Source organism: Lissotriton helveticus, chromosome 1_1 (assembly GCF_964261635.1).
Source record: "Lissotriton helveticus chromosome 1_1, aLisHel1.1, whole genome shotgun sequence".
NCBI classification, from domain to species: Eukaryota; Metazoa; Chordata; class Amphibia; order Caudata; family Salamandridae; genus Lissotriton; species Lissotriton helveticus.
Window position 1 is genome coordinate 16,205,367 of NC_136057.1, and position 14,713 is coordinate 16,220,079.

Sequence of the window (14,713 nt, forward strand, 5' to 3'; positions counted from 1 at the left end):
TCAAGGGGCAGAGGGGGGGGTCAGAAGTCCGGAGGGACCAGTTCAGCTTCAGAGGGTCCATAGAACGAGGTAAGGGAACAGAAACGCGTAGAATTCAATATTAGCTGCCCCCGGGTTCTTGCCCTGCTCATGCCAGTTCAAGCCCTCGTTTGCTACCCTCTGGGTTCTTGCCCCTCTAATGCCACCTCTTGCTAGCTGCCTCATGGTTTATTGCCCCTCATGCCACCTCTTGCTAGCTGCCCCTAGTATTTTTTTCCCTCATGCCACCTCTTGCTAGCTGCCCCCTGGGGATCTTGCCCCCCTCATGCCAGTTCTTGCCCTTGCTTGCTGCCTCTTGGGTTATTCCCCCATGCATTATTGCCCCTCTAATGCCACCTCTTTCCCTCTCCAGGTCGCGTGGAGGCGGCCCGCATGCTACTGGCTGACCAGGGGCAGGACTGGAAGGAGGAGGTGGTGACCTTTGACCTCTGGACCCAAGGAGACCTCAAAAAGAAATGCGTAAGTCTGACTGAACACAGGGTTAGGGGGTGGCCGGGGTGCCTCGGAGGCGAGGGTACCTGGAAGGCGCCTGGAGGGGGATCCGAGGCTCTGGGACGCGCTTCGAGGCGCTGAGCCGGTGCCTCCACACCGTGGGTTGTGGGACTTACGTCGGACATTGGATCGCGGTGTGAGGGGGGGATGGGGGGGATGAGGGTACCCTGGAGCATCCTGATCCCCTTGGGGGCCAGTTTGAATTCACTGCCCTGAGCACAGACTGGGCCCCCTCACGGGCCTTGTGCCAGGCGAGGACCACAGCTGGCGCTGCCACTCCCGGTTCTAGCCCCCAGGTGGGGTAGCAGGGGCAGCTCTAGGCTCATAGCAGCCCTGGGCAGGGAGCATAGGTAGGGGGCCCCGGAAGAGGGGGTCCAGGCAGGACGGAGCCCCCCGGTTCTCAGGAAGGTGGAACAGAGCCAGGGGCCACAAGACCCAGCCAGGGGCCGCCACACATCTGTATCCATCCTCAGAGGATTATTATATTAAGGATATATATTGGCGTGGCGCCCCCTGGGGTTTGGCAGTCCTGTGCAGGTGCACAGCTTGCACATGCCTAAGGCCGCCCCTGGGGGTAGCAAGAGAACCCCAGCTCGGGTGGGGGCCCTGGGCCTCTGCTTGGCTGCATCGTCCTTCTGGGCGTGGCTTCCCAAGCTACCAGGGTGCTGTGGGGCACTGCGAGGCGCTAGAGGGTTACAGGACTTGGTGGCCTAAGATGTGAACATTTGGATCCCAAGAGCCCCCTTGGCACATTCACCCCCTCCCCTGGGAGACTCTGGCGGAAGCGGCCCTCGGATGCTTGCTTCCGGTCCAGGCAAGACCCGGCCTGGCCGTCAAGGCTGGACTGTCCCATGAGGCACAGGGTCAAGACTGATTTGCATATGACTGGGTTCAAACTGGGGTGGTGAGCGAAAAATGGTGGATTAAACACAAATCTGTGACTGGGGGCGAATGATTCATTTGCTCAGCATTCCGTGAGACCATGGGGTGTATTATATGGTGTGGGCTCAAATATGATACTTACAAACCCCTTTAAGACCTTTAGTTTTCATTGGTCAAACCCTCAGGCTGGAGGTCATGGGTCTGACCCGAGGCTCAGAGGAACAAGTGGAAGAAATCCACAAGACCTCAAAGAAACCAGCACCTGTGTGTGCCTGTTCAGGGCTTAGTGGACTAATGTCCCCTGTAGGGGCCTGTCACCCCATGGTCACAGGTTCAAATCCAGCAGGGCCACCCAGCCTTTTATCCTTCTGAGGTTGATAAAATGAATACCATTGAGCTGGATAACCTCTTACTCAGCCCCAGATACCCTTGGATGAATGTGGGCTTTGCAAATGCACCTTATGTTATAAGAAACAGACTATTTTTGGAAACCAGATTAAAAAAATCCACCAGAGGGTTCAGAAGATGTAGATTACAATGTATAATTGCATATTTCTCTCAACCATGAACAACCATTGGCAAGTTCGACACATTTTGTATTTAGAAGCTTCCCCCAGAAATGAGGCTAGTTGACCGCAGTCCCTTTGGGTGACCAGCTCCAGGAGGGAGCCAGTCAAGGTGACCAGTGCGGTCCTCGGAGGTAGGAGGTAAGTGGCAGGGAGCCCCACACTTCAGGGGCCCGGGCAGAATCTGGTGAGACGGTGTCCCTGGAAGTCTCAGAGCAGGAGACAGTGAAGGAGAGGACCAGGGGAGGGGGTCAGTGTTCCTAGTGGAGGGAGGGTGGTGAGCTAACATTCAAGTGGGGTGTGTGGGGGGGCAGGGGGAGCGGGTATGGAGGGACAGTGTTTCTAGTGGAGGGGGAGCAGTCCTTGGGAGGGGGGTGGAATGAGCAGGTCAGGTAATGTTGTTGGTTTCGGGTGGAAATGGAGGGCACATAATCATTCGTGGACAGAGCGTTTGTTCAATTTTACCCCCCTGTCCTTGCCCCCACAGGTGTTTGGGCAGCTGCCGGGCTTTAAAGATGGAGACTTTGAGCTGTACCAATCCAACGCCATCCTGCGCTACCTGGCCCGGAACCACGGTGAGTGGGGGCTGGGGGAGGGGACACCTGACCTGGGGGGGGAGGGGGGGGGGGCGTTACCACAGGAAGCGTCTTCAAAAGGCTGCTCCTTGCTAAGGATCACTGCTGTATGTTCCGGAGCCTGTGATTGTGCCTGTTAGAAATGGGATCCCTGGCTGGCCAGGGCTTTCGCCAAAGTCAGTCAGAGACCACCACTCCCAAGTCAGGGCAAGGGAGTTACACGCCAAGATAACCCCTGCTCACCCTCTAGGTAACGTAGTGCCAGCAGCAAGGCTAAACTTGGAGGCGATGTGAGTTAAGTATATGCGCACGCAGCCAGGCAACAACACCCAAGGCCCACCACAAAGGAAACTCCACACAAGGTTATATAAAAATAGCCTTTGTATTACACCAAAACACATTAGATAAAACACACACTTTACAATGTGCCAGAGGCACGGGCAGAATTGACAGGGGATATGTACAAGACAGGGCCACCTGGACCACTGTCAGGAATCAGCACTTTTGGAAGTAACACTTTTAAAAATAGCACTTAGAATGTAAAACATAGAATGTAAAATCACTTTTAGCACACAACCAGTAACTACTGGTAACCAGGACCTCACTAGCACCACCTGCACTAGGAGAAAAACAACCACCTAAGTATCACAATACCTGTAGGGGTGTAAGCACATAACGCATTTTATTTTGAAAGTTTTATATAGCGCAAACAAGATCTTTGCAGATAACAGAGCGCTTTACATAGGCAAGGGTTAGGGTGGGTAATGCAAGTAAAACACAAGTGCAAGGGATCAGAACAAGTAGTACAGATCGACGCACAGTCTTAAAAGATCAAAAGTAGTAGTTCAAGTGTGTTTAGCCATGAGGATAGCTTTAACTTCTTTCTTAAAAAGAAAAGTGGAGGGGATGAGCCTGGTTTCAGGAGGGAGTGCATTCCAGATCCTGGGCGCCATTCCGGAGAAGGAGCGTTTGTAAGTTCTTTCCTTCCGAAATCTTCGAGGTTTCAGCAGAAGATAGTTTGTGCTTCTGGTGGTTCTGGAACCGCCGGAAATTGTCAGCTTCTGAGTGAGGTAGCCAGGTGAGTTCAGGTGGATAGCCCTGTGTGTCATGCAGGCAATTTTCAGGTGTATTCTGGCTTCAAAAGGCAGCCATTTCAAGGATTTAAAGTCAGGGGAGATATGCGAGTGTTTTTTAGATCCAGTGATGAGTCTCGCTGCCGCGTTTAGCGAAGCTCTTAGGGGTGCAGTTGTAGTTAGGGGGAGACCGCAGAGGGCGATGCTGCCGTAGTCTATGCGCGGGATTACTAGTGCTTGTACTGCAGTTCGGAAGTCCTCGGCTGGGAGGAAGGGTTTAAGTTTCCTCCGTGTATTGATTTGGTAGTTCGCTCCCTTAGTTGCCTTGCTGATATGTTGCTGCATGTTGAGATTGGCGTCAAGTGTTACGCCTAAAGATTTTGCTGAATCCACGATGGTCGGTTGGACATTGAGTGCAGTTAGGTGTTTGAGTCAGGTTTGCGTGGTAGAGTTTTTTGCGGGAGGTGAGATCAGAAGGAACTCGGTTTTCATAGCATTGAGTTTGAGGTGGTTATCGGCCAGCCAGGATTGGGTGCTTCTGATCGTTGAGTTCAGACGCATAATGTCTTCGGGGGATTGTAGTTTGAGATAAAGTTGAGTGTCATCGGCGTACATGTGAAAGTGTACATTGGATGCTTGTAGCAAGGAGGTGAGAGGTTCCATAACTAGGTTGAACAAAGTTGGGGATAAGGAGGATCCTTGGGGACCCCTAACGATACCGGTACAGGAGAGGACATCAGGTTGTTGCTCTTGAATGCCTGAGACCTGTTGTGTAGAAAGGAGGTGAACCACTGAAGAACAGTCCCAGAAAGACCCATTCTTGTCTTTAGGAGTTCGAGTAGGTTCTCATGTTTCACAGTGTCGCATGCTGAAGAGAGATCAAGAAGGATGAGGAGGCAGGTATTATTTTGATCTAAAATTTGGAGGGCGTCAATTATGTGAGTCATAGCAGATTCAGTACTGTGCCCTGCTCGGAAGCCTGATTGAGGGTTGAGGAGATCAAACTGTTCTGTGCTTTGTTAATTTAAGTTGAACGCATTTTTCCGACAGTTTGGCGAGAGTGGGAATGTTGGTAATAGGACGGTAGTTGTTTAGATCAGTGGGGTCGGCTGTTGGTTTCTTTAGTAAAGGTGTGACTTGTCCAACTTTGAGGGAGTCAGGGATGGTTCCTTGTTGAAGTGAGCTATTGATAATTTTAGTCCAGAGTGGGAGGAGCAAAGGGGTGAAGTCTTTTACAGCGTTAGCAGGAAGAGGGTCACTGAGGTGATTGGATGGTTTCAGGGAGCTGAGTAGTCTGTCAATTTCTTCTTCAGAGTAAGTATCAAAGGATGACCATGTCTCATTGTTTTTTGAGATGATGAGGTCGAGGATCGAGCCTTTGTCATGGGTCGGGCTGTTGCAAATTTGGGTGAGGTCAGAAGCGTTGAGGTAATTTTTGAGGCTATTGACCACTGCATCATTAGTCATTCCAGTGAAGATTGTAATCTCCAAGGTATATTTGTGTTTTGTCGTCCTGAGTTGATTGAGATTGTGTCCATGAGTTGTTGGGAGAAGGTGAGGTTGTCCCCAGGTGGGTGGTAGATGTGTAGTGAACATACAGCTTTGTTTTCACTGATGACATCAAGGCAGAGGTATTCACATGAGGTAGGAGAAGGGGCGGTGACTTTATTAATTGAAAGGTTGCTCTTGTAAATGCAGGCGATTCCACCGCCTGTCTTGTTGGACCTGTCAAGTCTAATGATGCAGTAGTTGGGGGGGGGGGGGACTAGGATATCCATGATAGGAGTAGAAGATTCAGTTAGCCATGTTTCAGTTAGGATGGCTAGGTCAACGTTCGAGGAAATGATATCAGCGATCTCCGAGGAGTGTCTTTGGGCCGATCTTCAGTTGAGAAGTGTGCATTTGAGTCTGGGGGAGCAGAGGGAGGAGGAGGAATCTCGAGTGAGGGACTTTTGTGAGGTTCTTGGGGACAGAGCTTCTGTTATGCGTGGGGTGTCTGAGAGGGTTGGCGAGAATAGTAGGAATGGACAGGTGTGTGGTGGCTAAGATGGAGGTGGATGGCGAGCTGTAGTTTTGGCGAGTCGGGGCATATGTGCGGAGTAGGGTGTGTATGTCGAGGTCCGAAAGAGTCTTGGTAGTGCGTCGAGGGCGGTTGGAGGTATTGCGAGCAGGGATAGAGATCCAATGAGCGGGGTGAGTAGGGTGTGAGGGGGGTATGTTATGTTGAGAAATGGAGGGGGGTGTCTGGGGTGTGTGAGGGGTAGCTCTTTGAGGGTGCGGAGTTGAGGGCGATTGGATGTATTGCGAGAGGGGATAGAGGTCCAATGTAGGGGGCGAGTAGGATGTGAGGGGGAAATGTTGTTAGGTTGAGAAGAGGAGGGGGGTGTCTGGGGTGTGAGGAGTAACTCTTTGAGGGTGCGGAGTTCTTCTCTCACTTGGAGGAGGGTGGTGCATAACATACATTCAGCGGTGTAAGGAAGGAAAACACATGACGCATCAACAATACATTCAGAGGTGTAAGAACAAGGCACATGATGCCTAAACATTCAGAGGTGCAAGCAATTGCGCAAAAATCACATTAGCCACAACCTGTGGCAGTCCCTAGGCCAACTGGCCTCTCTAGGGCTAGAACGCCCTGTGTCCAAAGTCAGGGGGCCTAAACGTGGCAGTTGCCCACAGAGTGCTGGGCAACTTGTGCAGACAATGGGGAGGGCCAACGCTGGAGCCTCGTGGGCTCTGAAGAAATGCCCCTGAAGCCCTCGTGGCTTCACCACTACAACTGGCACGAGGTCGTGCTACGGGGGGAGGGGGGGCGGACACCGACAATGTGTCCCGGCTCCCTCCTCCCCGATCCTCTACACCGGGCCCCACTCACCAGGTCTCCTTGCAGCGGCGGCCTCTCTGCAGCGTGGCTCTCCCTTCCTCACGGGAGCCCCGCAGCCCTGCTCCTCGTGCCCCGGCTTCAAAGGCGGGACTTCAGTCAGGCCTCACAGGGATTGCCTGGCCGCCCAACCACTTCTGGGTCGTCGCGGGCAGCGCGGCGGCCCGTCTCAGGCAGGCAGGCGGGGGATGAAGTTACCGAGGGTTGGGCTCCCTCGCGTAAAAGCACAAAATTAGCGGCAAGGTCCCTGGCAGGGTGGGCACCTGCCAGGGGGCAAATTAATTACGAATAAGCGAGGTGGGCACTCGCTAGGGCAGGCAAAGCGCTCCCAAGCACTAGGTAGGCAGGGAAAAGCGCTCACAGCGTTAAAAGGCACAAATAAAGTGCTCCCAGTGCTGGGGACAAGGGAGAGCGCTGCCCAGGGCTACAGAGAACCAAGAAGTCCAGAAATGTAGTCTTTCAGGTAGGCAGGGGGCAAGGCTGGGCCCAGAGCCAGCTCACAGCCTCCAGGCAGGGAGGCAGTCCAAGTGGCGGTCCTCTGGCCCAGCAACAACAGCAGCCCCCTCAGGCAAGATCCTGGAAGAGAACAACCTGTGTCCCATTTTTATACACCACACTCCTTTGTCTGTAGGTGCAGGGTGGGGGAGAAACCAGTCGCAGCTGGTTTTGGAGCACCCTTGATGGCCCAATCACCCTTTTCATTCACTGGCAGGGCTAGGGTCATTAGACGCACCACAGGGGGCGGAGCCAGCATTGTGTGGGGTAAGCCCAGCCCATCCAGGACACGGGTACACTCCTCCCACACATCACTCATGCTAATCCCACACTCACCACCGGGCAGACCCATCCAGACATCCTGGAGCCTGGCATCCCAGCCAGCTCCAGCCAATCACGCTCCAGCACACGTATATCAATGTCTAGAAGTGGCACTTCCACACTAGACACATACACGCCGCATACATCATCTCGCAGCATTCAATCACACGAGTTCACACATACCAAACTCGAGCCTGTACACCTCACGCATCAGGAACTACCAGGGACAGACATTCCCCATTCATTCCTATGGGAGGGCAGGCCTGTCTCACCACATGCACTCAAGTGTGCACACACTTTCCACTGGGACACAGTGAAAGTGCGCAGAACCCAAAAATCACCATCACCAGGTCGCCATTTAAAGGCAAAAAGTTTAGGGGTGAACCTGCCAAAAGGGCCAAGTCCAACAGTGCCAATCTGTTCTCTCCCTGTGCCTTCATAGAACAAGCATTGGCATAGCCAATAGGTCTCACGCCATTGGGACCTTATACGTGTTGAGCCATGCAACAGTTAATGTTGCACCAAGGATATTGTGCTGCATAACTAAATACTCATGGTCCCAAAAGCGAGACCTTTTGGCTATGCCAATGCTTGTTTTACATAGTTGGCCAAGTGCCCCTTAATGTTGTGATGTCTGGAAACCTGGTCTCTGGAGCAGAAGCCTGAAACAGGCACCTGTCGGTAGAGCACGCGCTCCCTCCTGCCTTTCTCTTAGTCTTCACCATTTCTAGAAATAATAAAATATTCAAGACTTGTGGAACCTCACAGCCGAACCTCTCCCAGGACCCCAGACTGTGGCCAAACCTCTCCCAGGACCCCAGACTGAGGTCAAAGCCCAGAGGCTGCTGTCCAGGAGCAGAGAAGAACCAAGGTAGCAGGAAGGGGGGGGGGGTGCAGGGAGCAGAGAGGGAGAGAGCAACAGAGGCCAGAGGGCTGTGGCGGAGGAGAAAGGGAGGAGGGACAAAGGATAATGAGCACAGAGGGGGGTGAAGGGAAAGGAATGCAGGAGTGAGAAGAGGGAGGGATGATAGAGGTAACGCGTGGTGCAGGGGTGCCACAGCAGAGGACGGGACGTGCAGAGACCGCAGGGGAAGGGAGTGCGCGCACAGGAGAACAAGCATTGGCATAGCAAATAGGTCTCGCCTTTGTGACCTTATAGGTGTGTAACCATGCAACAGTTAATGTTGTTGCACCAAGGATATTGTGCTGCATAACTAAATACTTATAAGGTCCCAAAAGCGAGACCTATTGGCCTGTAAGGATTCTGTTACAGAGCTACGAGAATGGTTATGGTGTCTTCAAGGGGCAGCCAATAGCACTTCGCTTCATACCGCCTTCATCCAATTGTAACGGAATCCTTCAGTCGCACTAGCAAAACGGCAGGAAAATGCCCTGTTTGAATCGAGCGGGAGGGCGTGGGTGGAACGGCCGAATTCCATCCTCAGGGCTCATGTCTGGTGGGAGTGGAAAGAGCCTGTGAATGTGCATGTAAGGTCCATGTCTGGGAGTGTGGAAAGAGCCTGTGAACGTGCATGTAAGGTCCATGTCTGGGAGTGTGGAAAGGGCCTGTGAACATGCGGTCCATGTCTGAATGTGGAAAGAGGCTGTGAACGTGCATGTAAGGTCCATGTCTGGTGGGAGTGTGGAAAGCCTGTGCACGTAAGGTCCATGTCGGAGTGTGAGAGTCTGTATGTACATAATTATGGCGGTTCCTAAGGTGAACTACGGACCATCGCTATCCTCCTGAATTCTTTTTAAAGCTTATGGGATATCCATTGGCCATATCAGGCGACATTTTACCGATATCATCCAACCACAAGGCATCCCGCTGTAAATAATAGTAGTCTTCAAGTCTCAATGTTTGCCCACATTGATACGGACGGACGTCCATCTGCGTAACTTTCTGCCCAGATATATAATAGCGGTGCCCCATAAGTCAAAATTCTAATAAAATCATCAATTTTTAATCCACACAATCGCTTTACAGCCGGGGTTGGTCATCTAAACCCCGTCAGGATGTAACATTTGAGACCTTTAAGAAACTTCTGCACTAATCTTTGTATCCATTATCTGGAAACCTGTTATCGCTTTTCCTGTTGAGCAAGTTGCTATATACTGACGTTCAGTGCAATAGACTGTCTCCTGATTTCGGCAGTAATGCCGAAACGTGCGTAGCTTACATCTACTGCATTGCCTCCAACTCTACATCTACCGTATAGTTATTGTTTGTCCATTTTGGAAATGTGTTGCTGTTCTGATGAATCATTTTATCTAAATTCTATTTTTGAACATTGATTTGTTAATGTCACTATATATGAATTGATATGAACTAAATCCAAAAAAGAGAGAAAAAATGAGATTTGTAAAATAAACAAATCTATATTTCTATAGTAATATCGGTATTATTGATCAGTTCATAATCACAATAAGTGGTTAAGTTTGTGCATTACACCTAGAATATATTGTCACATGTTAATTTAACTTGCTGTAGTCCTTTTTCCTAACGTGTTTCTTTTTCCCTGCGTATAGCTAGCTCATTGGGTATGTAGGGGGCCGCTTCTTTCCAAAGTCTAACCCGCTCACGCCCTGTTCCTCCAGATCTCTACGGAAAGGACAACCATGAAGCCGCCAACATGGACATGGTCGCTGATGGCGTGGAAGACCTGCGCATGAAGTACGCCAAGATGATCTACCAGAACTACGTAAGTGTCGTGACCACCTCTCCCGCCTGCGGTCTCCCTCCTTGGAGGGGGCACATCCGTCCACTTGTCTCCTGGGACTTGGCACTCGGCTCTTATAAAATGGCGCCTGGTCGTTAAGGTCCCTCAAGCCAACCCTTGGTAGTCTTCTTGCCCACCTGCTCTTGTATGTCTGATCAGATTGGGTGGTTGTGTTGTGGGATTTTTTTTTTTTTTTTTTTTTTTTTTACATCACTCTGAGCCTCAATCTGAAGGAATGTTGGTTTGAAGATGTCGACTGCTAATCAACCCCAGTCTTGTAATGTCCAGGGATCTTGATGACCAAGTCAGTGCTTTTTTTCCCTCCCACAGGAGGATGGAAAGGCTCCATACATTGAAAACCTGCCTAAAGATCTTCAACCCTTTGAGTGTCTCCTGTCCAAGAATCACGGCGGGAAAGGGTTCATTGTTGGGAACAAGGTAAGTGGCTCGTCTCTTGTGGTGGTTGACCTCCATCTCTTCCAGGGTCTTGCCTCTAACTCTGCCTTCTCTCCCTTAGATCTCGTACGCGGACTATGTTCTCCTGGACATCCTGCTTGCGCACCTGGTGCTCGCTCCAGACTGCCTGAAGGACTTCCCCCTCCTCCACGCATACGTTGAGCGCCTCTCTGCACGACCCAACCTCAAAGCCTTCCTGGAGTCTGATGCCCGCAAGGCGCGCCCCATCAACGGGAATGGCAAACAGTGATCCCCAGTCAGAGATGATCACTGGTGGGGGGCTGGCCACCTCAAAAGATGCACTTCTACTGCCCACCTGCCCTTTGTACCCAACTAGAAGTAGCCTTTACCCCCAAGTGTTGGGTGGCAAAGCACCCCGTAGCCGCCTGCACCGAGGCTGAGGGCGCCTTCACCAGCACTTGTCTAACCCACTCAGGTTTCAGTTCTCTAGGGACTTGCATGGAGCTCTCCAGGGGTGAGCGTTTGTGAAGGTCTTTGGGAATAAAGTAGTTCAGCTCTTAGTAACTTTTGTAAACTAGGACAACTAATGGATAGTCTGAGCACATTATCTCTTAAATGTCCATCTCTGAAGGACCAAATAATGTGAATCTTTGGGAAAATGTTTTTTGTACCATTTGAAGGTAAATAAATGCTCTGAAATGTGAATGTTTCTTGCTTCTTGGAGGGGTGGGAGATGGAAGAACAGTGAAAGGACACTACCACTCGCCTTCTTTTTGCAAGATTTTAGATACTTCTCTTCCCCAGCATGAAGTGTCCTGGCCTTTTACCCAGCACAAAGGCCCCCTCCCACCCGACAGTGTTGCTGAGGAGCTGTATGTTTGTAGCATGTATGGCTTTATATACACATGCTAGGCACACACCTGCAAATCTAGTGTTGTGCTCGGATGTGTGCACGTTTTTAATCTGGGAAGACCAGGAACTACCGCAGCCCTTATCCTTCTCGACATCTTAGCAGCCTTCAACAGTTTCTCATCGCACTCTTGCAGCCACACTTCATGACGCTGGGATACAAGGAGCTACCCTTGACTGGATCCGATCCTTTCTCTCTGGCAGAACCCAGAGAATCAGACTACCGTCCTCTCCAAACCCACCAATATCCACTACGGAGTACCCCAAGGCTCCTCGCTCAGCCCCACGCTCTTCAACATCTACATGGCCCCTCTCGCCTCGTTCATCAGACCGCATGGGATCAGCATTGTATCCTACACAGACGACACCCAGCTCATCCTCTCACTCACGAAGAATCCCGAAGACCGCAGACTCCTTCCAGGAAGAGAGAACGTGGCAACATGGATGAAAGACAGCGCCTTGAAGCCCAACTCGGTGAAGACCGAGGTACTCCTCCTCAGACCCTCCAACTCTGCCTGGGACAACACCTGGTGGCACTCTGCCTTCGGGAATCCACCCACCCCTACAGACCATGCACAAAACCTTGGCATCATCCTTGTCTCTGCTCTCCATGAACCGCCAGATCAACGAAGTCTCCTTCACTAGCGTCAACTGCCTGCGCAACCTCCAAGACCTTCAAATGGATCCCCGCCCCCGGACTGTAGAAAGACCTTCACCCACGCCACAGCCAGACTCTTCCTCGGGACACTGCATCACAAACACATGACCCAACACCTACGAGACATCCACTGGCTCCTGTCGAAGAGGGTCTCCTTCAAACTCATCACCCACGCATCTCCAAACATCGGACACAAATACCTCGAGTGTCCTTCCACGCACCCAAGAGGAACCTCCGCTCTGCCAACCTCACCCTGGCAGAGGTTGCCCGCATCCATAGAAACAGGCAGGAGAGTCTTCTGCTACATCACATCCAAGACCTGGAACGAGCTCCCTGTGAACATCACTGTCACCAACCCTGCACACTTTCAGGAAGGACCTCAAGACCTGGCTCTTCGACTGATCCGTAGCTGCGCCCCCTCCCGCCCCCTAGCACCTTGAGTCCCTCACGGGTGAGTAGTGCCCTTTATAAACCCCTGATTGAAACCATTCAACTCACAGGGTGTAGTGACTCCTCCGATTGCGGTATGTGCTGGGGCATCGGCTCCATTAGTTCGCTCCACTGCCGGGTTCAGATGTGTCCTCAAGCTCTAGGTTGATGCCACATGGTGTTGGCAGGCCGGTTCAGATCTTTTACACTTGTTCGTTCTACCTATCGTCATATATTCTCCCCAGTTCCAAGCATTGCACATCTCTCAATTGGCTCCACAACTAAAACCTTTACCGCCCCACCCGCGGCCTCGCTCCACAGTGCTCCAGTTATTCCTCAATTTGAATGTTTCTCTGATGGATAGGACTCCATTCCTGCCAGTTTTGAGCAAAATGCTAGGACAGAGCTCCATAACCTTGGTCCCTGGAACATCAGGAGGCTTCCTGTTTGGGGTACCTCGCCTGCCCTAATAAAGACCCCCTGCTACCATGTGTGATGCTGTCGCTTTGCTGCCACAAGTGGATGAGTCTCCGCTCCTGGTCAGACCAGGACACCACAGGCAGCCTGGGACTTCTGGCGCGGAGGCTCGGGTATTCTTGCTAGAGGAAAGCGCAGGCTGACAACCAAATTAGTGAGCCACCGTCTACCCAGCATCCTGCATGTAAGTTGGCTGCAGTAGGTACACACGGCTGCCTCCAACTACTCAACACTACTCCCAAGCTGAGCAGTCTTCCAGAGGGTCTAACTTCAGCTCTCAGGCCAGTCATGGGCCTCCAGTCTGCCACAAGGCCATGGTCTGCATCAAGCTTCTGACCGGATGTCCTCCCAGCCATCATCGCCAAAGTCCTTGACAAAGCCATGCCATCTGACCACATCTCTGGTTTAGACCACAAAACCAGCCTGTAAGCCAGAAAAGGAAGCAAGACTTTCCGAGCCTAAAAATGGCTCGGTGCTGCCAGAATGGCCTTTGATACCCAAACTACTGGCGTCCAGGGCAGCTTCTTCCAAGGAACAAGAACAGCCAATCCTCTGTGTCCAAGAGGAACCCTGCACCCAGCAGCAGCAAATCCTCCTACACCCTGAGACTGGGCAGATCTTGCTTGGCTCCTCCAGCGGCAAAGGACCCTGTTCCTCCTAATAGAGGATTTTGTGGAAACCACTGAGTTTGTGCTCTAGAAGTCTTGGCACATGACATGTCTCCCCTTCTGGCCATGCCTTCTCTTCGTCTTCTCCCCCCCCTATATGCCATTGGGCTCACACCCCTATGAAGACCAGCGGGTTGACTAGGTCAATCTCATTGGGATAACGACCCTGACTTCTATCTGGCTAAGATCCCTGCCGGGCGACTACTCATACCATGAGATTTTGCAAAGGATGACTGTCTTTCAGAAGATGGAAATCAATAAACAGCAAGAGAGCTACTCCCTCATGAAAGCCTTACCCCTGCTGAAGGGGGGGGCGAGGTGAAGCTTAAGCTCACTCCTGACCGCTTTAAAGAACCAATAAAAGAAATAAAAACCATCTCTTTATGCTCCTCCTTCCATGGTGGTACACACCGCCCAACAATGTGCCAACTTTCAGGGCGTGGAGATGCATCTGAGAAGTTAGCCTGGCATATGATGGCAACAAGTTCTAGTGGGCACCTTGCACCAGTCTAATCGACCCTTACTGATGGTGGTTGTAGAGTCAACCTTATAGAAAGCTATCCTAGTGGTAGCATGAACCAGCAGTCTTCAGGCTAAGACTTCAGAAGGCGAGTTAAGCAAGTTGTTTCACCATTTATAATCCCTTAAATACCAAATGAAAGGACACCACACAAGGTACATATCAAATATATATGTATTTATCCTAAACACAGCCACTCTGCCCTCTTTAAGGTCAGGGGTAAAAATACAATACAAGTCACACAGTTAATATACGATGAGTTGCACAGTATACGTTATGCCCTAGGGCCAAACAAACCATATACTAAGAGTGGTATAAGTACCACATGAGAGTTTGAAAGCAGACCTGTGGAATCCCTGGGGCTACTTGACCAAAGGATAGGAAGGAGGAGGCCCACAGGAGACGCGTGCAGTGTCTAAAGACAGACGCAGGTTACCATTGACTTTCTATGGGAAACGAAGAAGTTACAAATATGCAATTTGAGGACACTTCCAGATGGACTAGGATGGAACCCTTTTAAACTAGGGCACTTCGAGAGTTAAGACCCACGGGAGCACCGAATTACTTGTGTTACCTCACACAGGGAAGCCG

General features: G+C 51.3%; 1 protein-coding gene across 1 annotated transcript; it reads left to right on the forward strand.

The window, feature by feature from the left end:
* The first annotated feature begins 228 nt into the window (after positions 1 to 228).
* Positions 229 to 10,868, forward strand: LOC144766958 (glutathione S-transferase P 1-like). The gene is made up of 5 exons (XM_078650644.1): positions 229 to 498; positions 2,467 to 2,554; positions 9,923 to 10,026; positions 10,375 to 10,482; positions 10,562 to 10,868. The coding sequence occupies exons 1-5, from the start codon at positions 412 to 414 to the stop codon at positions 10,748 to 10,750; spliced, it is 576 nt and encodes a 191-aa protein (XP_078506770.1). The 5' UTR covers positions 229 to 411; the 3' UTR covers positions 10,751 to 10,868.
* The last annotated feature ends 3,845 nt before the right edge of the window (positions 10,869 to 14,713 follow it).